Source organism: Micropterus salmoides, unplaced genomic scaffold, assembly GCF_014851395.1.
Source record: "Micropterus salmoides isolate LMB-PRFRI ecotype aquatic unplaced genomic scaffold, ASM1485139v1 Ms_hic_scaffold_4, whole genome shotgun sequence".
NCBI lineage: Eukaryota > Metazoa > Chordata > Actinopteri > Centrarchiformes > Centrarchidae > Micropterus > Micropterus salmoides.
In genome coordinates this window covers 4,629,505-4,655,055 of record NW_024043372.1, presented here as the reverse complement: position 1 = coordinate 4,655,055, position 25,551 = coordinate 4,629,505, and the positions used below count along the sequence as shown (strand labels likewise).

The window sequence follows — 25,551 nt, the reverse complement described above, 5'->3', positions numbered from 1 at the left end:
ACTATACCACAAATACAGCTAGCTAAACATTGGCTGACGGGGTGGGGTGGGCTGTAACACTTCTTTAAAAAGTATTACAACCATCCACGATACATAAAAATAGGGACTTTCTTGATTTTACTATTTTCCAGATTGCCCTATGCAGTCTGGGCCCACCAAACCCGCACTCCAGGGTCACCAGCATTAATTTGTCAGCACTATGACCAGTACTCTACTGGTGAGTACCGGCCCACTTCAAGCACTGACACCTCTTTTTAGTTAGACCTAAAGATGTACAGAGATGTTCTTTAATTAGGAACATTTTAGTAGTATTTATTAAGTATACTTTTCAGTAAGTTTATTCTATAGATAAATTTACATACACATACTGTTCATGCACGAGTCATCAGACAAAGAGAAACATTGTTCTTTGATATCACTAACTGTTTTGGAAGCTTATCATATAGTGTGGCATCTATTTTTGAATCTTTTGTGTGATTGTTGCAAACTACCCGCTACTGCAGTAGGTTGTAACAAGAGAACACAATGCTTTGACATCAACTCACGAGGTCTGTGATATTCTTGTAGAGGATTGAATTGGTGCCATTTGTAGTGAACAAACGTGGGTACTTCGTATAAAAATTTGAGAACTCTAGCCAAAAAATTCAGTGAGTTATAGTTGCTGAAGCAAAAAGTGGTACAAGCATACCCGGTCTCCCCTACAATATGTAAAGCATACAACTCTTAGGGCCTGCAGACTGGAGTCTGTTAACAGACAGATCCTGTCTACTCTCTCAAACATCTGGATCCTCACTGCGCTGCATTATTATAAACTTCGATGAACCGGTCGGGTCACATCTCTCTCGCTTCCGGTGGTTTCTTTATTGTGTGTTTCATTGATCATGATTAGAGAGGCTGCTGTCAAGTTATTTTAAACATGCGCAGTAAAGCCACAGCAGATATTGTGGGGCATTTAAGCAGCAAAATTGTAACTGCAGTAATAAAGGTGACATGACAGGATAGATGAAACTCTCCAGAAGAAACAGAACTACTGAAACTATTTAGATGCTCTGATGGAGCTCAGGATTGATCGGGAGGACGGCTGCTTTACTCCAAACAGTTTCAGCGTAAGAACCTGGACTGTGTGTGAGAACATTAACATTATATTCTTAACGATCCTGTCGGCATGTGGGAAGATTTTAATAATCAGTTAAGGTACACTTCTCTCTTAAGAGCATCTAACCATCGGAATAATTTGCCCATAAAATAACAACAAACAGTGAAATACTGCGCTGTTGACTTTCGACCTGCTTTTGTTTTTTGGTCAATAGCGCAATCGCTTTCTGCTGCCTCAATATAGCAATATGCCAACAATTTGCCTGATCACACCTCATTTTAAGACCAACACTCCCATGGGCGCACAGATGGGTGCAAGTGCATTTGCTGTTTAAACAACGTGGGCGCTGGGCGTCAAAATGACAACTGCGTTGTTGGAAACTAGCAATGCGCTGAGCTTTGCACTACTGAGCAAGATAGGGCCCTTACCATCTAATGATACAGGTGATACACTTTATGTACAAAAGTAATTGGACACCTACACATTACTCTTATGACATCCCATTCTAAATCCATAGGCATTAACATGGAGTCGGCCCCCCTTTTTCCACTCGCTTGCCCGTTCAGAAGAGCATTTGTGAGGTCAGACACTGATGTTGGACGAGAGGGCCTGGCTCGCAATCTCCACTCTAGTTCACCTCAAAGGTGTTGGATAGGGTTGAGGTCAGGGATCATGAGCGGGCCAGTCAAGTTATTCCACACCAAACTGTGAAAAGCCTTTCTTTATGGAGCTGGCTTTGTGTCCATGGGAACTGTTACACTGAAACAGGAAAAGGCCAAACAAACTGTTATGTTGTAGCTTTAAGTTTTCCCTTAACAAAGACCACGCCATGAATAAACAGCCACTACCAAATAGGGGGTGTCCACACGCTCTTGGATATATAATGTATTATTAAAATGACATCTTTTGGAGTGAGGGACCAAGTGTTCCCTCATTTTTAATTTTGATAACAATGCCCATCACAACCAAGGGTACAATTTTACTGTAAGCCAACTGGTGCCAAGAATGAGCACTTGTTTTTATATATGTTTTATTCTACATTTTCAAGCAGCTGACATGTGATCACAGAGATCACATGTCAGCTGCTTCATGCCCACCTGGTCTAAAGACTAGGGGTTTCCACATTAAAAGACTGGGGCACTGAATTAGTGGTCGCTCCTCACTTCAAAAATGAGATTCATTTATTTAACACACTCAAAAGTGTCCAAACATTGTTCCAAATTAACTTCATAAAGCAATGAAACGAAAAATCCATTCATGTCATAAATAGTGGTTGAAAGACTGAATGTCAACATCTAGGCTACTGAAAACTCACCTCATTACCTGCGCCCACATCGCAAAATGTGGGGCGGGAACATGACTCTCTGTGATAGACTTTAAGATAGCCACTAACCTAAAATAAAAAGCCTACGTTCATATTTAAATTTATTTCAATATCCCTACCAAACTGTTCATAATATTCAGCCTCACATAACAAAAATGAATTTCCTGCATTCTGGAGACATACGTGTATCAACCCTCAAAAACTGCTACCTTGTTATGCCATTGGTCAAACTGAACCCTCTAAATCGTTGAGCTACATTTTAATTATCAAATATCATAGGCCATTAAAGAAGAGCTGCGAGACAGGCTGCCTGGTGAGGATTATTTCATATTAGCCTAATATGGAAAATATTTTTTATGTTGTTGTTGAGTTACATTCCGGGCTACTGTCAAAACATTTGTGGCTAAAGCCCCGGAAAAATGATCTGGCAACGTGTAAATGACCCTCCCTGCTCCCTCCCTGCTCCCTCCCTACAGGTTGAGCTACTCATGCTCACCGCTTCACCTCCTCTCTCCTCCTGCTCTCTCTCTCTCAGCCCTGTCACTCGCTAACAGTGACAGGGCTGAGACAGTATAGAGACAGTATAGAGAATCACCCAATGGGCCGCTGTCTATGCTTTATGGTCCGGTCGTTGGCCCAGTTATATAAATAAATAATTTACTTTACACCAGCCCCAAAGATGCGTCGGCCCACCCGGCATTTTCCCGGTATGCCAGACCACCAATCCAGCCCTGAGCATAATTTACCATGGTGATATACCCGGGTAAAGTGAACCACCGTCGTGGTACTGAAAACCCAGAATTAACCCCGAAGTTACCTCGATAAGCTCAAATCCTGCTTCGTGGTACAGGACCCAGGTGGGCACGAGGCACATGATTGCAAGTAAAGGCAACAGGCCTATGTGTAATGTAAAACATTATCCACAATTCTGATTAACAAAAATCCCAATTTCTAATTAAATCCCCATTTTGAAAAAGAGACTTATTTAACAGTGAATGACGTTCACATCTATCAACTTGTTGGTACATTAACTTAACTGCTTTTCACCAAGATAAACGAAACAAACGTTATTGTTAAGAAATGTATTGATTTAATTCAGAAAATTTCTAAACAAAACATTTTTTTTTTTGCCTATAGAAATGCTGATAAATGAAAAAAACACATCACAAATGCCTTTTAGAAATTGTTGCTCATGTTGATGTACAGTATAACATGTTGGGGAAGAATGAAAACCTATATCCTTCAATAATTAAAGAACTCCCAAGCATGACTTCTATGTGCACATAGTTGTCTGATGACTAAACTCTCAACTTAGTTTTGGCTTTGCTGCACCAGTTGAAGAAGAACCATGAGTCTTTTATTAATTATGCATTTTTGCCACGTGGCAGTTTATATTGCTCTGAAACCCTGCACTCTTCAGGTAATACACAGTCTCACAGTCACTCAGATGTTCTTTATATTTGTTCTCCAGTTTCTTAGTTATCTTGAACATTTCATAGGGGGGGATGAGAACCTCTTGCTCTTTATCTTTAAGTAATGGATATTTTTTCAGAAAAGCACCATAACAGGTCTCAATTTGAAAGCATGTCTTACTACCAAATTTCTTCAGGTCTGTTCTTTTAGAGCTGGAGGCAAAGAAACCAAACCGAATTATATCGTTGACATTGCCAGAAAGCACCAGATTTGTTCTGCGGTAAGTTGTGTGACATTTTTTGTTGTTACTGAGGATCTGAACGGCAGATGTTAGCCAGAAATGTAAGGAGTGGAATGCAAAGGATTTTCCATAGATTTTTTGGTTGGTTCGGACTGCTTCGTTGAATATCCCATAAAAATTTTGATCATCAGATGTATAAACACAGATTGCTTGCTTATGCTTCTTAGTTAGAGCCTCCTCCCCTTTATCACTTGGTTCTAGTTTCTTGTTTGCACAATGTTCTGCTTTTTTCCAGACATCTGCAAATTGGCTATTTTTCATTTCACTTTTAAAGTATTTGTCTTTGATCATTTCCGTCATTGTTTCGTGGCAGCCAAAGTACATGTCATCAACAGCATCTTCAACCATGTTCAATGGGATGACCTGGTTAGCATCTCGCAGACTGAAGATGTAACTGATCTGGAGGGGAAGGAAGAACAGATGGGAAGGAAGGTCATGAATTAAATGCAGTTTGCACCGCTTTAACAAAGTGTTGCTTACTTTATGATACTTTTGCTGCTGAGACATTCTGTACTTCTGCAAACCCAAATCTTGTACTAGACTCAACTTACATGTTGGTACCAGCTCTCATACATATTCTATTCCCTCATCACTACCTGTATGAACTGTACTGCTACTCGTGAATACTGAATATACTGCTTGTGAGCCCTGAGACTCGCCAGATTCATTCCTGCACCGCTGTCAGACAGTATGCTTCATGGCTGCCTGCAGAGTTTGGAGAGACTCACTGGTGCAGTTTGGTTGATAGTCAGATTGTAGTGTGTTTGAGTGTTAGTATCCATAACTGCTTTGCTTTGCTCTGCTTTTTTTTAAGACGCAATAATTTGCAGTACTTGTTTCTCCCACAAGAGCATATTTATTTAGGGTGCTCGAAACCAATTCCTTTTGCACAAAAGCAAACATGGGAAAAAGGCCACAACCAAATTGTTTATTTCAACCAGTCAATTATGAAGTATTAATTTGATCTAGCTCTGAGAGACAGCACATCCAACCTCATGCACAGAAAGAGAGAGATAGAATACCGTAGGATAAAGCCTTAAAGCTAAAGATTACTGTTGTTATTTGATTTGGATGCATTTTTATGATAAAACATATTTATTCTTTTGTTGTTGGACCCTTAGGGACTAAAGCAATATAAACAAATTCTGATTTATGACCGCTTTAAATGTCGGGAGTCACCGCTTCTTTTTTTGTCTCTCTTGTTTACCAGTAAATATGAATTTATAATATAATATGAACAAAAATATATTGTGTTGCGTAAAATGAACTGAACAATTAAACTGTGGAGAATCTAACCTATCTAATGATGTGTAGCATGTCCATATTGACTAAAGGTTTAAACGTTTATTTTTATGTGTGATCTAAGCAGCTTAGCTCAAAGAGGGCAGATGTTTTATACATCCAAAGAACTTCTATAAAAACATAACAGGTGTTTAAACGGGACAAGGCTTTTAATTGAAGTTTTACGGTATATGAGTATATATTCACACTGTGTTAACATTTGTCAAGTTTTAAGAATTTCACATATCTTAGATGTAACTGGGTGTAAAGTGCCACTTACCTTCTTGGAGTCTACAGGCAGCATCCAGCAAAGGATCAAACAGAGCGGGGCCAAAATCAGCTTGTTACACTTCATCTCGGCAGGTAGCCAAACCGCTTCTGAATTTACACACCCATAACACATACACACAGATAACATCTGACATCAGTAATGATTTTTAAAAAGCTGGCATGATAAATTGTAAATCTAATCTTATAGTTTTTCAAGCTTAGAATGTGTTCTGAAAAAACAGCTCACCAGACTTTCAGAGGAGAAGTTGTTCAGATCAAAGTATTTGATCAGACAATGACTTGTGAATTTCCGTGACTTATATATACCCTGCCTGGTCCCAGACAAGTCACTAAATCTGCACACACACACTTTGCACACGTACTGTATGTATGCGTTATAAATATATATTCACACTCAGCCTTGTGTGCATGAGATGGTGGGTTTTGATGTCAGCACGCTGTATCTTCTCGATGGAAATGTGGTTTCTTTTTACCAGAGAAATGACACATTCATGTGTGATGTGTTGACTGATCAGCACAAATCAAACTATTGTGGCATACCAGATGTACCCATAAATGTTTTATTAAATTATGTTTAATTGATAGTTTACCCGTAGAGATATAAAAGTGAAGTGAAGTGAGAGAGATAGTGGGGGATGACATGCAAGAAAGTCAAGTCAGAACTGAACCAGAAATGTTGTGATTACATGGTGTGTGCCTTAGAACACTATAGGCCACAAGGATGCACCAACTTGCTTTCACACCTGTAGTTCGGTTCATTTGATCCGGAAGATCAAAGATACACTGTTGCATTTTAGTTCTGGTCCGGTTCATGTTCACACTGCAGTTTTACAAATGAACCAGAGAAGTAACCATGACGTTACACAGACTTATAGGTAACTTGTTGATTGGACAGCTTTGTTGATTGTCATCCTTCATCATCAGGACCCACGTGCGGAAATCAAACTCCGGTGACTGACTGAAGTTTATGCAGCACTTTAATGCTTCTGATCTGTATCGCAAAGAGCTCAATCATTTATTATAAGCATGATTAGTATTGTTAGACCGCGGATCAACTGCATAGCCTATTATGAATAATAACGTAAAACAGTTAACCGTTTAATCAGGGAAAATACCAGCGCTGATAAGTATATGTTACCAAATGATTTTCATAATCATAGTGGCTTATACAGATCAATTATAAGATCGCTGAACACATTTTTCGGTCAGAAGATGGATTTATTAGTGGTTTAGCTTTGGAAATAATGCTCCGATCACATCTCTGCTACCATAAAATCCTGTGGTTGGTTCGTTTGCTTTCATACCACAAGCGAAAAGCCACAAAGCGTACCGAGACTCACCACTTTCACACCTGCCGAACTAAAGAGGCAGGTGTGAAAGGCCCCTTAATATGACAAATGTCCAAGCTGTAGGACTGCAGGAAAAGGGCCCAATGAACCAGCCTCTGGTTAGGACACTGCAAAGAACTAAGAAAGGTCAAAGGGTTATGATCTATGAAGACCACCACAGGCACACAACTGACATGAACACATGAAAATATTGCAAAGCCAAGACCAAAACTAAGGTTTCATTTTCAATAACTGAATAATTCAGCCGGTGTTTGTTGAATTTCCTTGAAGAGAAACAGACCGGCTTGTCAACCCCAAATCATCAGCCTGCAACAACACTGCACCTGCACCCACATAGCTAGCGTCTATCTCAAGTTTGAAAGCCTTTTCCCATTGAGTAGCAGCCAAAACTGGAGCATTACACATAAGAGCCTTCACACTCTCAAACGCCTTCTGACACTCTGCGGACCAAACATATTTAACATTTGCTTTCAACAGGTTTGTGAGAGGAGCAACAAAAACACCGGTAATAACCCACAAACCCCAAAAAACGCATGAGCACCTTTGTAGTTGGAGGCGGGGCATAGTCATCAATAGCCTGCACTTTTGCCCGCACTGGACAATCTCCCTGGGCGGTCTGCCTAAGTAAAGCATATGTGTGGGAAACACTGGGCTGTTAAGTTATCTTGTTTCAAGTGTGGTGCCATAAAGATAATATAACTTTAAATTATATTATTGTATTAATTATTAAATTATAGTAATATTATAAATCTTGATGGCATCTAAACCCTAATCCCCAACATAATGCCATGTAAGGCAAAGTAGTGCCAACAGAGTGCTTAGGAAAGCGCCCCGGAAACTTCAAAAATCTGATTCTGAACAGAAGAAGTGACATTGAACTGGGACTGGGCATGAGGATAGCTGAAGGAATGTTTCATGGTTTGTGTGTCGGGGTGTGAGTGTGTGTGCTATGTGTGCATGAGAGTGAAAGAGAGAATGTCAGTATTTTCAGCTTATGAAATAAAAGTGTTTGAATATTGTACAACTTGTATTATCATTCATATGCACGTACAACGCCGGTTAACAAGAAAAAGTTGGCTAGTAAAATAGTTGAGGATTGGTAGGAGTTGGTTGATTTTAGAATCCACATGCCACAGTGTCAGGTGGACCAAAAACTTTATTTCCATCCCTCCGTCCACCCTCTCTTTCTCTCACCTTCTCCCTTTGTGTTAACACACATCTACCTTGACTTACACACACAAACAACACATTATCTCTGCGTTTGCTGATTGTTGTAGGTTTGTTGTTTGACTTAGATTAGATAGTAGTGGTTTATTTACTGAAGTTGTGATTGTTAATCTGTGCTAAAGTGAATAAATTCTGTTATTCTTTTAAGAAGTTTGTAGTGTGAAGACTTCCCCAGTCTGCCTGCCTGTATGTCTTCTCTGTTTTGCAGATTCTGGGTCTGGCTTGTAGGTAGAGCTGGGAGGGTCCAATGCGTCTACCTACCCATCTGGGTTGGGCTTCCTAGAGGACATAAAAGGGCCACCTTTCTAGAAATCACTCTCTCTGCTGGCCTGCTGCTTCAACCTCAGCTTTTGTTCCTTTGTTTGATTTGCTGCACCCACTAACATTTATTACACTTCATCCTCACTCATCCACACACTTCTGACATGACTGATGTTCCTCATATCTACCCACGCCACCAACTTAGTTAAGTTGTTTGTTAGTTTGAGTTAAATAAACCACTTTTGTTCTTATTATCTGTGTGAGGCCTCCCTTTTTGTTACCAGCCTTGACCCAGGTGGTAACAGAAGTTATTGTGTACGGTATTGTGATTGAAGTTTTTTGAGACAATGAGTCTACTGACTTCCTCCTTCACTGTTGGCTTATTATTAACTTATGTTGTTTCATTGTTGTTGCTGTGGCTCAGCAGCAGTGGCAGGGACAGGAATTAGCATGCAGCTGAACAGGGTTAGGAGTCGGACAGGACAGGACACCGGGTACAGGAGTCAGCTGGGTCCATGACCAAACCATGGGAGCAGGCGTTTGGCCGCCGGCTGGACTCGAGGAGCTGGAGTTGGCCATGTAGCTAATGGAACAGAGAAAACAGGAGTTGCTGTGTCTGTCTGATCACATGTGACATTGGTGTTTGGACTTTGCTACAACACTGGAGACAAAGTCAATAGTTGTTCAAGATAGACAGAGCTTTACTGGAACTCTAAAAGAAACAATGATCCAAAACAAACAGGCAGCAGTGAAATGTAAAACCACAGGGAAAAAACTGGAGAAAGCTTAACATAAATTTATTTATTATAATGTGGCGTGGCCGTTCGTGATAAAAGTTACAATTAAAAGGTTTAACTAAAAATATCTTTTAAAAGTATCCAGCCAACAACAACAGCAAATTATCGGTCGTGCAGCTGGTACACAAATAAAATTCTCAATTAAAAAATCTCAGAAACATATTTTGAAAGGCACACCAACAACGCCACCTAGGGAATGAGCCCTAGTACTCACAGACACACAGGTTCTTTAAAATTGGGTTTGGAGCAGAGCAGAAACAAACCACAAAGGCGAAAATAACTTTAACAATTTATTTCCACAATTAAAATAATGTTTATAAGTTTAAAAAGCCGAACTAAAATCAATGTGATGCCACAGGTTAAAAAGAGGGCTTATATAAGAGTGAAATGTTCCATAATTCGCCAGCTCTTGGCAACGGCAAACACTTACTCGGCCGATTCCTCCGTCCCATGGCCCAGCGGCTCCACGGGTCGCTCCGTCTGCTCCGCAGTCCTCACTGCTCGTCCTACAACATAGGAAGCACTGGCGAGTAGTGTGATCTCGTCAAATAGCCCACATCCAATGCTCCACGAGCCCGACTCTGCAGCCCTCCCCTATCTTGGTCCTCTCCATCAGCTAATCCTAATTCTTTCATCTCCCGTTCTTCATCTTCATCTCCTGTTCTTCAGCACACTAGTTTACTCAAACACATCGTAAACTACTCTACTAATCTTGATCTTCTTATCATGCCTTTTCCTCACTAACCGCCAACTAAAAGATCCCTCGAAGGGCAACTACCCGAAAGGGAGAACATCCACCTGGTTGAGGAAACTCACTCCTGAAAAGTTGCGTACACTTTCTCTATACACTTAGACGATTAAATGGCCATTATTCTAGATTGGGTCCCCAAGTCAGAGGCACAGTTTTACCAAAAATCCATATCTACACCGCTTCCAAACCACAGCTTGCTTCAGTGGCGTGGCCTAACATGCCCCCAATTGGTATCCGTTCTCATCCTAACCCATTGCCGCCTCTCCAAGCTCTCCGGTTTTCTGCAACCTCTGGGTTCCAAGGTCTGCAGAGAAACAGCAGGTCTTCCCATGACACTAGATTTCTTGGATTCACTCTCGACACAATCCGTTTCACACTGTAATCTGGATTGAAAGCTCATGCAGTTGCCTCCTTTAGGCAAAACTATGTGGCTGTCAGTTTTCAGTAGACGAGAGCTAGTTACTGGTCGGTTGGCCCAGCATAGAATATCTAATGTCAGCTCTGTTTTGGATAAATGCGCATTTAACTATATCTCCTTCTCACCATAGTCAAACACGTCATGATGGTATTAGTTATACATTAATATGATTTCATAACATTAACAACCAACAGCTTACTATGCATTCACATGCTCCTTGGATGTTCCAACTGCAGCTTCTTCTGTATGGCTTGCTGACATTTCTCACAGCTGAAACCACCACCTATGGGTAATGCAAGGAAACACAAACAATAAAAAGTATTCCAGTATATTATTAGTAACTAGGCATGTATTACTTATTATTAATTATTAAAGAAAAAAACAAATGCTATGACACACAGTATTTGTCTCCTCTCTGAGCATGAATAAGATTTTTCTTTTCTGTTGTTTCCCCCAATTAAAGTTCACTGAGAGCTAGAGATTCAATCAGTAAGTAAGTAACAATTTTTAAATATTTTATTGTATTTCCATTCAGTCCCATGTGAGGATAATAATTCTTGAGCCTAAATATTTAGGCTAATAAATTATTTTCAATGTTCAAAAGACGCCATGATCATATTCTGGGTTATTCAAGAAATACTTCACAATCGAAATATCGGTTGGATCACCGGCAGAGTAGAAACCAACGGGGCTGATGTCAGTCGACCCTCCGACTGGGCACGAGGAGTGGGAGTCGGTCGGACCACCAACGGGGCTGATGTCAGTCGATCCTCCGACTGGGCATGAGGAGTAGGACTCGGTTGGATCACCGACAGAGTAGAAACCGACCGATCCACCGACTGGGCTCGAGGAGTGGGAGTCGGTCGGACAACCAACGGGGCTGATGTCAGTCGATCCTCCGACTGGGCATGAGGAGAAGGGGTCGGCCGGACCGTCGACGGAGGGACGTCTGTGGCACAGTTTACAGCAGAGTTCTGGTTGACAAAAGCCCGTGATTTAACATTAACATTAACTTAAAATGTATCAATAGTTAACAGTTCCATAGAATGTTGGCATAGTAAGTGGGCACAGAAAAACCCCAGAGACAATAATAATAATAATAATAATAATAAATGTTCTGGTTAAAAGCCTGGCAGCTGAGTTCTGGACAGTCTGGAGTCGATCAATAGATTTTTGGGTTAAACAGGTGAAAAGGCTGTTGCAATAATCCAGGGGTGATGAGATGAAGGCGTGTAAAAGTTAACATAGATCGAATTTTTGCTATATTTCTAAGTTGATAAAAACATGATTGAACAAGCTTTGTGGTGTGCTGCTCGAAATTTAAATTACTATCAAACCAAACACAGAGGTTCTTTGCAACAGGCTTAATGTGATTTAGTAAGGAACCAGCAGATGGCATCTGCTGGGACCCAATAACCAGGATTTCTTTTTTTGTCTGAGTTCAGCTGGAGGAAATTATTTGACATCCATTTTTTAACTTCACAAAGGCAGTTGTTAAGTGAACTCAGCATTCCAGGGTCTGTGGATCTGACGGGCAAGTATATTTGTGTGTCATCAGCATAAATATGAAAAGAAATACCATGTTGAAGGATAATATGTCCAAGGGGAAGCAGATACAAGGAAAACAAAATAGGTCCTAAGACCGACCCCTGAGGCACACCATATTTAACTGGACAGAACGAAGAGACATAGTTGTTTACAGACACGCAAAACTTCCTATTTGACAGGTAAGATGAAAACCATTCTAGGGCAGTACCAGAGATCCCCACCCAGTGCCTCAGTCTGTCTACCATGATGTTGTGATCAATGGTGTCAAAAGCAGCGCTAAGGTCCAGGAGTACCAGGACTGAGCACATTCCTTCATCAGCAGACATTAAAAGGTCATTGGTGACGTTAAGCAGGGCAGTCTCAGTGCTGTGGTACTTCCTGAAACCAGATTGAAACTTGTCAAATATTTTGTTATTTTCCAGTTCACCCAGAGAATTAAGAGTTGGCTGTTCATTTTCTCTGGTGATTACATTTTGTTTTAAGCCTGTTGCTCGCTAGATAAAATTATCATCTTGGTTAAAATTACAGTTAACATGACTTACAGATGCATCTTGCTAACCAAGATAGCTAGCTTCACATGAGCCAGGTCCACCGTCTCGTCCAAATATGGTCACGTCTGGTGCCAGTCTATGCTATTGAAATAGGGGGAAATCGAATAGGGGTGTGACTTTTTGTCATTTTGTTGTAAAATGCATAAACTTGGTGTGGCATTTGGTTCACTTCTTCAGTCTAATGGTGAATTCCATTCCTTATTTTTCAACTACCCCATGTTTTCAATTGTGCCCCTTGCCCCTTGAAACAGAGTTACTAGAGGAAGTGGTTAAAATCATAGTACGTAATGGGACAACCCTTCAAGATCCCTGTACATCATCAGTAGTCAATGATGGCTCTTAAGTTAACAGATGCAACAAGTTTTTGCCAGACTTTTCCTTGACAACGTGTACAATATGCCGTCCTCCGCTGTGGCAATCTCTCTTGTGTAGGTCATAGCTAGCCTTCTGCTAATGAATACATTTGTGTTAGGATAGACTGCAAACTAGTTTTGCTGTAGTTAGCCTACCTATGTTGGCTACAATGTAATGTTATAATGTTACATTGTAGCTGGCATGTTGCATAGTGATTGCTGGTGCTTTCACAATGCATTCTGGGAGCTTTCTCGTAGCCCTCCGTTTGAAATGTGCCTCTGAAACATCTCTGTTTCGAGGGCTGTGTAGTTACCCCTGTATTGCAACAAGAACCCGGATACTTTACCTCTAGGTGTGAAATTGCAAAATGAAGGGGTAGGGGCAAGTGGTGAAATGGGATTCATCCTTAGTGTCCATCACCAGGATGCCCATGGCATTGTGGTTCTAAAAATTTGACTGTTTTTATTACATGTCAACTAAAGTCTTGGTCCTTGGTCATTGTGCGAAATGTGAGGTACAACCTGCACAGGTTGCCAGTCCATTGCAGGGCACATATATACAAACAAGCACTCACACTCAACCTAAGGACAATTTAGAGTTGCCAGTTAACCTAGCCTGCATGACTTTGGATGGTGGGAGGACCAGAGCACCTGGAGAGAACCACACAGACAAGGGGAGAACATGCAGACTCCACACAGAAAGGCCTTGGAAGACCTAGGTTCGAACCCACAAACTTCTTGCTGTGAGGCGACATTGATAACCACTGCTGACAGGACAGTGAATAGCAATAGGAAATGAGGAGTGTGAAAGGGGGCAACCCGCTACAAAGGGTGATAGGCTGGACTCAAACCTGGGCTATAGCAATAAGGACTCAGTCTCGTACATTGGACGGGCACTAAGTGAGCTAACCACACTCCACCTGAAGTTAAAATAAAAATTGAGGAATTATAGGAAAGCTGTAAGAGCAACCTCGTAGTGCAAATACTTTAGTTAGCTGAGCCACCAAGCTTTGCTGGTTGTTGATAAAAGGAAACAGAGAGCATTGGTATTCAGATCTGTGGAAGTGAGAAATAAAAGACAAACAACTTGAACATTACTTATCCCCCCAAAATAAAATTGAATTGAAAATTGAAAATAAGGACAAATGATCTTCGTGGACCTGATGGCAAAGGACAAAATCTGTTTTTTTTTTTTTATATCTCTATCCTTTCCCTTCTCTTTTTTGCACCGAGGAGAAGAAAGAGACATGCTATCAAAATGATAGGAAGAGAAAATCCTATCATTTGATTGTCTGAGAGACTGCCATCTCCCACCTCCACATGCTCAACACCCCATTAGAAAAAGAGAACAATAGAACAGCTCTCTGTGACACCGTGCCTTGTCAAATGCCAAGTTGGTGTCTGTGCTGCTGTTAGCGAGCATTTTGTTACTTTCCTGTGCTTGACACATCAGGTACAGGCCTAACAGATGTCTTCTTGAAGCATATAAAGAAGTTAGGATTGGATATCTCAATATGCAGGGAGCGTGCACATTCAGATTTGTACTCTGGATGGTTCTGTTATAGAACATGTTCCAGCTTGCAAACTTGGTATTTGGTTGGATGAACATCTTTACAATCACATATTTAATATTATGACTTGATGAGAAAGTTAAGATTCGAAATTGGTTTCTTTCATAGAAAAATTGGTTTCTTTTATAGAAACAAATTATGTCTATGTCTTGTGTGAAAGAGACAACAATCACATGTATCATAAACTCTGAGATGCATTCTGGAAGAGACACACTGGAGAAGAACCTTATAACCAACATTGTCATATTGTTGTAATTTTCTTGATGCTTTTAGATTTTAATACATCAGAGATACAGTCATACAGTTTAGCGTCAGCCTTCAACATCATTTAATCATTCAAGTGAGAATTTTGCAGCCTATACCGCCCTTTTTGTAGAAGGCCTCAGTTACAGTATGCTTCTGAAATTCCATGCAGGCCACATTAACTTTGTTCTCATACTGTCCTGGTCCCAACATACGCCAACATTTACTCACATAGCTGACACTTTTATTCAAAGAGACTTAGAATTGCTACACATGTCAGAGGTTGCACCCCTCTGGAGCAATGGTGTCCCACGCCAAAGGCAAGCATCTTATCTATACACCATCAACACCAGCCTACCAGTAACCCTGACAATTTGTTTGTTTTGGATTTACATTTTTCTTCTGCCTGTTTGTTTTCGATAGTTGTTTCTTTTTGACTTCCAGTGAAGCTCTGCCCCTGCTGAACAACTATTGACTTTGGTGTCACAGCAAAGAGTACACATTCACATGAGATTAGGCACATGACATTTGATAAAAAAAGATGTATTTACAAGGTTTGCGAACACCACCTATGTGACTAGGATGTTCATTAAACAAACAATACTCTGCAGAAAAGTATAAAAGAACTGCTCTCTATGCACACATGCAGATCATAGCTGCTTCCAGGGTGTTTGAAAACTACAAGGTAGGTCTTTGAATGGATTAGTAACTGACATTCATTATCTTTTCTACCATATGTATATTTTTTGGCCATTAAATAACTGATAAATTCAGGTACCTCTTCACATTGCAGATAGGTAATGACAAGCTAAAAATCCCTTAATAAATATCTTCATAACAAAAATGAAAATGTCTTAGGTAAAATTGTTGTTTTGTTGTTATAAAGTTTCGGGTTTTGAGAGATGTAATGCAATTTGAAATGGATAGTATATTGATGCTACTTATTCATCAAATATTAACAAAATAATTCTGAATGAGAACAAGGATGAGCAACAGCTTGAGAGGCTGATAAAATATCTACTATTCCCAGCAATGGTGCTAAAACCTTGATTTAATTATGTACATAATATGAATGTACAATAATGATTGATGTATTTGGGTTATGCCTAGTTACTATAACAGGTTAATGCTAAAGCTATAAATATGTGCCAATAATCATTTTTCAGAAAGGTCTGAATGTGCATCAGATCCAGGGGGAAGAGTTTGTGATACAATCCTTAACATTCCTGATACTGAAGATTGTTTTTTTTTTTTATGTTAGGAAAAGATTGTGGTCATGGTTAACAGACACATTTATGGTGATACTCTCTTTACGTTCATACAATCATCTTCCTTTTTTTGTTTTTCACGTTTGTTTTTTCACTTTTGTGATCTTGATGTCTTGGTCAGGTAAGGGATCTTATAAAGGCAAGTTAGATCTAAATTTTTAAAATAATTACTTAAAGGCGGGTGGGAATTTATCTACGAGCAAAAACATTTGATATAGATGGTGATCGCTACGTATGTTTTAAACTGTATTTTAATACAAAGAATTCAAAAAACAAACAAATAAAAAGAAACCAACATTTACCAACATATCCCATAGTGAAGCCTGGCACTGTGCACAACTCAACAGTAGACAAGGGAACTGTGGAGCTAGTGATGTGTTGGCCGCGAACGAGTCAGCTCTATGAGCCGGCTCTTTGAAGTAACTGATGGCTAGCTCCCGTCACTGCATATTGTAAGATATGGCATTACTGCACTCATCTGTAAAAAAAAAAAAAAACTATATTTTTGCACTTCTGGTTAGATGCTACCTGGATTTCATTAGTCCTGTATCCGTATTCTGCATAATGACAATAAAGTTTTAATCTCAGCAGAAGTGGTCCTAAATGAAGAGCCGTCCTATCCCATCACTATGAGGAGCTGAAGTTAGTCTCAAAAGTGCCTGCAAATGGCATATTATTAATAGCTTTTTCATTGTTTAAATAGACATTTCAAACAAGCTTTAGTTTGATCTTGACCTCCTCCCATTGCGTGCAAAAGGGCCTCATAAGCTATTATGGTCTGTTTTTTGGGATCTTTTTTAATCCATAGACACCTCAGACCAACTATACATTCATTTGGGCGTCCTCCTAAATGTTTTTGACAGGTTATGCACCTTGTGAAGACATGAATGTGTGTTTTATTGCCTGAGAGAAATAAAAGTAAAAAAAATAAACATTATCCTAGCAACACCTATTTTGTTCACCTGGCAAAACTGTTTCACAGAGGAAAAAAAGGAACTCAGAAAGATAATCCTGGAAAAACTGTCATTAAGACATAAGCAGAGGAAAGAAAACAAATTAAGATCAGACTTTTTTCCACTTGCCTCTCAGGGCTTCCATACAACTATGCTTCTGACGTGTATTTTTTCACTAACCTCACATTCTATTTCATCTTTTGTGTTCCATGTTGACCATTATCAGTTACACAGCTTTAATTTAGACTCAGTTCAGACTTTACTGTTACAGTTAACGATGTCTGTCTGTGGTCTCTCTGGGTGCTTCGGCTTCCTCCTGTAGTCCAAAGACATGCAGGTTAATTGGTGACTCTATATTGCCCTTAGGTGTGAGTGTAGACAGAAACAGTTATTTGGTCATGTGTGTGAAGATGAAAATAGTATGTAGAGGTGGACATTAGGTGAGCTTCTTTCCTGATCTTTAAATTTTGAAATTAGTTGTTCTTTGTCTTAAAAGTACATTAATCTTATGTATGTGTGTAAATATATGCAAATGTCTTTAAATCATGGTCTAATAACTAAAAAATAATATTAGTGTTACATAGAAATGTGGTGAACTTTCTCTACAGGATGATTTCTCCAGGTGTGGTCTTTGTCTTATTGGCTGTTCTGGGACAGACAAGTGGCTTTTCTGGTGAGATAATTGTTTTAATGTTTTCAATCAAAAAGTTGATATTTCTCCATTGACCAATTTTAGTTTTTAAATAAATAAGGAATTTTTTAAGAGGGCCAGTTCACTTCAATAAATCAAAACAAAGCAAACGCACATGCACACAACTTAGGGCTGGACAATATGATCTAAAATCAAAATCCCGATTAAATAAACACTTACGATTAATTAACAATTGTTTTGTTTGTATTTTTGCACTAGTTCACTGACAAGGTTGGTTGGCTGTGAATATGCTTAACTATTAAAAGCGGGATTTTTTCTTTGATTCACAGATATCAAAAATCGATTATCTAAATAGTAATTGATAATGTAATTGATAATGACAAAATTTCACCCAATTATTAATATCAATGCGCTGCTAATGATTTTTACATGCGTTACTGCATTTTTACAGCGTTTGACTAACTTCCTGTCCTCATTCTTCACAGAACATCTATGTGACAGGTTCTGGTATGAGAGTAGTAGTAAGTGAGGTCTTTTAAGGGCAGTGCAATGTAGCGTGTGTGTGGGTGAGCAAATGTGAGGAGCAAGCAAAGAAAATGATGGTGAAACTGAGTACGTTGTTGGACTGGCACTAATTGTACATGTAGGTCAGAGTCAGTCTGTTAATAAAATGTTGTTTCTCCAGCTGCTGGAAAATGAAAGAGATTATTGCAAGCTAACTTCTCCCTATGCTTCAAATTGCTGTCTGGAATCTAAACATGACGGGAAGGGGCGGAGTCACATGACTATACACACGGTGGTGTTTAAGGGGAAAGTACATGAACAACATGATGAACACTAACAGTGTGGAACATGATTAGAACAATTAAATAACCAACATGTTAAAATTAGTTTGGTTGGAGGTTCTGAGTTTTGGATTTGATTACTTGTGTACTTGAGTGCACGGAGCACGACACTAGACACTAGAGAGCCGACGTCAAGTTCAGGATTTTAATCCAAACCAAAAACAAGCATTAAAGCTTACAGGTTGCAGAGACTGGTACATCCAAAATGATGAACAGGTAGTTCCAAGAACAGGCAGGACACACATCACACTACACATGACAAGAGGCAGGAAGACAGAGTGATAACTGCTGGGAACAGACGGAGCACTTGTACTGGCAGACATGGGGCAAAATAATAACCAACACAGACAGAACACATGTAACGAAATACCAGACAAGAATCTAACTCAGACAATAACAGAAACCCATGTAAACAGACAAACACCGACCACTATAACACAGGGATCATAACAGACAAAACCTAAACGAGAACCCAGAACTAGAACCAGAGTACCGAGCAGACTAAACCAAAATGATGCAGAGAAAGAACTAGAAGCAAATACTACAACATGAACTAAGGCACAGGACTAGGAACAAAAACCAAGACTCCCCAACAAGACACACAGACAGGACTGAAACCCAAAACCCAGACACAGAGAAAACAAAATCAAAACACAAAGAAGATATAAAATAATATAATCCAGACAAGCCCAGGACAGAATCGTGACAACTTCATTAATTTATCGTCCAGTCCTAATGCAATTTTTAACGTTAAGCCATGCAAATATAACAGTTGTGATATAAAAATGTTTTCACAATGTTTACAGTTCAAAGCAAATATTGTACACTAATTGTAATTTCTTTAGTATCCTTGGTCAAATCATGTAATACTTTGGTGGAGGTCACTGATCAGCCTTCAGGTAACACTGATCCAACTGCTGATTTGTACCATCAATAGTGTCCAATAGATGCCTCTGAGCAGATAATGACAGTATAAGTTCAAATAAACATGCTGATTGTTCTTCAGATCAAACCATGTAATACTAAGTATGAATTTCTCAAACTATCTTAAATAAAACATTTTACGACTCTGCCTAGATACAAATATTGCTAAAGGTGGGAAAGCGACTCAGTCCTCGCTGTATGAGAATGCTGTCCCTGAAAGGGCCGTTGATGGAAATCGTGCTAGCAACTGGCCAGAGGGTTCCTGTACACACACACAAAAGGATCAAAATCCATGGTGGAGTCTGGACCTCCTGAAAACGTATAAGATCAACACTGTCACAATCACCAACAGAAAAGATTGTTGCCCCGAAAGGCTCAATGGTGCTGAGATCCGCATCGGAAATTCCATCATCGACAACCGCAATGCTAATCCCAGGTAACAGACCTTTGTGTCTTTGATTAGGTTTGAGCATTTAACGTTTGTTGTGTAAGTTAGGAAATTAGTGCACTGAGATCTACATCATTTCCGAACAGTAATATTTCACCATAACATCAACAGTATTAAAACAACTACTGCTGAGATGTATGCATACATTCACTTGGTAAAATTATTTTACAAATACTTGTGTTTTCTTATTCATCAGATGTGCAGTGATCTCATCTATCGCTGCTGGGGCCTCACAAACCTTTGTTTGTAATGGAATGGAAGGCCGTTATGTAAACATTGTGATTCCTGGAAGACAAGAATACCTGACACTGTGTGAGGTGGAGGTCACTGGTCAGCCTTCAGGTAACACTGATCCAACTGCTGATTTGTACCATCTATAGTGTCCAATAGATGCCTCTGAGCAGATAATGACAGTATAAGTTCAAATAAACATGCTGACTGTTCTTTAATGGCTTCGGTCAGATCAAACCATGTAATACTAAGTATGAATTTCTCAAACTATCTTAAATAAAACATTTTACGACTCTGCCTAGATACAAATATTGCTAAAGGTGGGAAAGCGACTCAGTCCTCGCTGTATGAGAATGCTGTCCCTGAAAGGGCCGTTGATGGAAATCGTGCTAGCAACTGGCCAGAGGGTTCCTGTACACACACACAAAAGGATCAAAATCCATGGTGGAGTCTGGACCTCCTGAAAACGTACAACATCAACACCGTCACAATCACCAACAGAAAAGATTGTTGCCCCGAAAGGCTCAATGGTGCTGAGATCCGCATCGGAAATTCCCTCACTGACAACGGCAATGCTAATCCCAGGTAACAGACCTTTGTGTCTTGTAGGTTTAATTTAACACTTTCGTTATATGAAATTAGTGCACTGGATATCTACTTAATTCCAACAGAAATCAATATTTAGGACATCAGTATTAAAACAACTACTGCTGAGATATATGCTACTGTTCATCTGGTAAAATTATTTTACAAATACTTGTGTTTCTTATTCATCAGATGTGCAGTGATCTCATCTATCGCTGCTGGGGCCTCACAAACCTTTGTTTGTGATGGAATGGAAGGCCGTTATGTAAACATTGTGATTCCTGGAAGACAAGAATACCTGACACTGTGTGAGGTGGAGGTCACTGGTCAGCCTTCAGGTAACACTGATCCAACTGCTGATTTGTACCATCTATAGTGTCCAATAGATGCCTCTGAGCAGATAATGACAGTATAGTTCAAATAAACATGCTGATTGTTCTTTAGTAGCTTCGGTCAGATCAAACCATGTAATACTAAGTATGAATTTCTCAAACTATCTTAAATAAAACATTTTACGACTCTGCCTAGATACAAATATTGCTAAAGGTGGGAAAGCGACTCAGTCCTCGCTGTTGGAATGCTGTCCCTGAAAGGGCCATTGATGGAAATCGTGCTAGCAACTGGCCGGAGGGTTCCTGTACACACACACAAAAGGATCAAAATCCATGGTGGAGTCTGGACCTCCTGAAAACGTACAACATCAACACCGTCACAATCACCAACAGAAAAGATTGTTGCCCCGAAAGGCTCAATGGTGCTGAGATCCGCATCGGAAATTCCCTCACTGACAACGGCAATGCTAATCCCAGGTAACAGACCTTTGTGTCTTTGATTAGGTTTGAGCATTTAACGTTTGTTGTGTAAGTTAGAGGAAATTAGTGCACTTGAGATCTACATCATTTCCGAACAGTAATATTTTACCATAACATCAACAGTATGTAAATACAACTACTGCTGAGATCTATGCATAACATTCACTTGGTAAAATTATTTTACAAATACTTGTGTTTTCTTATTCATCAGATGTGCAGTGATCTCATCTATCGCTGCTGGGGCCTCACAAACCTTTGTTTGTAATGGAATGGAAGGCCGTTATGTAAACATTGTGATTCCTGGAAGACAAGAATACCTGACACTGTGTGAGGTGGAGGTCACTGGTCAACCTTAGTATCCAGTTTACTTTAAAGCCTATTAATTCAAACTTTCTGCTTCTTTTCCTTCAATAAAGTGTGTTTACTTGTCAATGACCTGTGTGTCTATGTTTACAGACATGCTGGTAGGTTACAAAGAGATTTTGTTGCTTTACACCAGAAATGTTGTGTTTTTCACACAGCAGACGAACAGTAAAAAGTCATTAATGAACAAACAAGCAGATGATTGGGGTGGCAGGGCCGGTGGGGGCAGGTGGCAGGCAGGCTGAAGTGGGTGCAATATGGACTGATCTGGATTTACACAGTTGTTTTAGGTCCCCTTACACAAGAATGGAAAGAGTACTGGACTATTTGTAGTACTTTTACTTCAAGTACATTTTACTCATGTACAAGTAAAATTTCTTCTGTAATAATGTATTTACATAAAAGTGAAGAAATAGGTCAGTGAACATGTATTCTGAGTCAATGTTACTGCATTACAATTTGAAAAGGTTATGTCTGTGTACATGGTAGAGGCCATTGTCCTGTCCATGGTTCAAGTAATGTACCACAGTCCTGCCATTGTACAAAAATTGTACCTCAGATTGTTCCCGGTTTGAGGCTGGTCTGAACAGATCATCTGCCCAGCTGATCCTGTAGTGTGAGGCATTTACATATATTATCTTAATGTTACGTTACGTTACGTCAAAAATGATTGTTACACACTCACCTTTAAGATAATTCTTGTAATTTCATTCAACCACCAATGTAAATTGTTTTCTTAGATTTTTATCTTTGTCTTTCTCTCCACATACAACTCACCATCTCCTTTTTCTCTCACTCCCTCGTATTGCTTAGTTTTACCAATGTACACTGACCAACATGATAAATGCAACACTTTTCTCTTTTCCCCCATTCATCATGAGCTGAACTCAAAGATCTAAGACTTTCTCTGTGTACACAAAAGGCCTATTTCTCTCAAATATTGTTCACAAATCTGTCAAAATCTGTGTCAGTGAGCACTTCTCCTTGCCAAGGTAATCCACCTCACAGGTGGATGGATATCAAGATGCTGATCAGACAGCATGGGTATTGCATAAGTGTGCCTTAGGCTGGCCACAATAAAAGGCCACTCAAATGGTTTCAGAAGCTAAAAGTTTAATTCTGTTTCCTCTACAGAGTCCCACGAGATTTGCTGTGACTTTACTGTGCTCATAGACACGTTTAAAATGACTCACAGCAGCCTTTCTAATGATGAAAGGAAATCATTAGAGAAAACATTCATACAGCAGCAGCCTACTAAATAAAGAAATCACCTGGAAAGCTACATACATGAAAATTCAGATTTTGTCAGAGACAATCTGGGCATCACAGCAATGCAGCTGCTATAATCGTGACTAAACGAGTGCAAACAGCTGCTGACATCAACTTATTAGGCTGTAATGTCAACCAGAGCATTCAGCAGTGATCTGCTGTTTTTATATTAGTGCTCACTATGTAGTCTACTCGTGTAATTCCACCTGCATAGTCCTGTGATCAGTGTTGGGAAGGTTACTTTCTAAATGTAATAGGTTAATAGGCCTACTGAGGTCGGACTGTCACTTTAAAATCACAGATCCATGAGCAGCCTAAACTGTGTCTAATCTGTTCCATTAATATTTTCATCTTCAGTTAGGCTATTGTCAGCGGCATTTAGTCCCGTCAGGTTACAGCTGAATAAACCTCCTTGTAGCTATTTAAAACAAATAACAGGCTGTAGGAGGATCCCAGCACTTTATCATTCATTAATGAAATTCCAGTCTGGTAAATGATGAATGAACAACGCTGTATAAATGCGCTTCCATCATGCTCAACATACTCTGAGCTGACTGAACTTATTCTGATCGGCCTTTCTGAAACGGAAAACTCGGAGTTTGACAGCTCAGAGTTCGTCAACCCAGAGTTCAGGTTTACACTCAGAGTTTGTTGAACCTGCTTTCTGAAACGGGGCCCTGGTCTTCAACAGACAGCAAGAATCTATAATCGGTAGGGTACTATTTTAACATGGGCATCTCCATAAACAACTTTTCAACACACACATACAAACAGCCACATGTGCAGCGCTGGCAGGAGTCAAACACTAGTTGGCTTTTCCTCTGCCAACACCTGTGTCTGATTGCACCTGCCTTATTTAAGTGGATGAGCACCCATTCTGACATACCAGGACCCGGGTGCCACCTACTGGCCAAACTGTGGTATAATCATTTAAATGGCTCCTACACCTCTAATATAAAACTGTTCTTTTAAAGCAAACAAACCTTTTGTTTCATAAACTGCATCATGGAATTTTCTGGTCACCATCCTCACGCTGTTCAGATCTCATATTCAGGGTTGAGACACTGATGACTACTAAGATTAGCAAACATACAGGGTGGTGATGAGACAGTGGAGAAGACGCTTGCCTTTGGTGTGAGAGACCTGGGGTCACTCCCCCGCTGTGATACGTCCACCATTGTGTCCCTGAGCAAGATACTGAACCCCTATTTGCTCCGTAGGCCTGTGTCCTCTGACATTAATAGTTAATTTTTGTAAGTTGCTTTGGATAAAAAAGCGTCAATGAATAAATGTAAATGCAATACCAAGGTACGAAGACTCTGGTACTATGCTACTGTGCGCTTTTCCAAACAAATGATGGGATGCTGCTGCAGTGTGAAGTTCTTGGTGCTTTTCCTAAACCTACAGTAGAGTGGCAGGACAGTGCTGGAAACGAACTTCCTGCTGAGGAGCCACAGGTCTCAGAAAGAGGAGGCAGCTTCAACATCACCCTCCAAACTACTGTGAAGAAGACCGACCGCTATCGCTGTGTAGCCACACAGGAGGAGATCAAACATCATATTCATACCTATGTGCATATCCATGGTAATTCTTTGCATCTCTGCATGTGTGGAAAACATTTTAAACTGAGTGAAAAATACCATTTATTTATATGGTAATCCTGGTTCTGCAATCACACGAGATATTCCCTTTGGATTGTACTGAAGTAGAAGTATAAAGTAGCATACATTGGAAATACTAAAGTAAAGTACATGTACCTAACAAACAGTACTTAAGCAAAGTACACATGTAACTGTGCCCTTGTCTGCCAATAAACTTTTTGTTTATCTGAGTGGTGGTCAGCGTTCTAGTTTTTACTTGACAATGTAAACTTGTATTTAGTACCTATTGCAAAATATATAGATTTGTTGATCAGATATCTATTAGTTCTAGAGAAAAGGGTTGTGCGTTCTGATTTTAATGATACGGTTAGACTCATGCTGTGTCCTTAGAGGTAAACTGCCTGTAGCCACCAGCAACATCTGATCACTGAAAGCGTAAGCTAATTATGATAAATAACAATGTTTGCAGATGTAGAGATCACTGACCTCAAAATCAAGCCTTGTCTAGTTTCTCCTGATCTGTCTTTAGGGTCGGACTCTGTGGGTCACGACGCAAACGGCACATTTTAAATTGAAACTGTGTTCAGTCAGACTCTACCACTGCAGTAATGGCAGCACGCTACAGATCACAACTTGGCTTGATAAAAGCTAAGTTCAGTATAATATATACTGTAATGATTTTTTTGTGTAGGGCTGCAACTAACAATTATTAAAATTTTTGATTCATCTCTATTCTTTTTTCCAATAATTTAAATATTTTGTTTATAAATTGTCAGAAAATTGTAAAAAATAAAATAAAATAAAAATGCTTTTACTATTAATGTT

At 39.7% G+C, this 25,551-nt stretch overlaps 1 protein-coding gene and 2 pseudogenes across 1 annotated transcript; 1 reads left to right on the top strand and 2 right to left on the bottom strand.

Annotated features, from left to right (window-relative positions):
- The window catches only part of LOC119886096, a 64,962-nt pseudogene that overhangs the window by 27,643 nt on the left and 11,768 nt on the right, over window positions 1-25,551 (bottom strand).
- Window positions 3,498-5,928, bottom strand: LOC119886088 (ecto-ADP-ribosyltransferase 5-like). Its single transcript, XM_038696621.1, has 2 exons — window positions 5,696-5,928; window positions 3,498-4,533 (listed from the first exon to the last, which is right to left on the bottom strand). The coding sequence occupies exons 1-2, from the start codon at window positions 5,831-5,833 to the stop codon at window positions 3,781-3,783; spliced, it is 891 nt and encodes a 296-aa protein (XP_038552549.1). The 5' UTR covers window positions 5,834-5,928; the 3' UTR covers window positions 3,498-3,780.
- On the top strand, window positions 15,312-21,928 carry LOC119886059 (annotated as a pseudogene).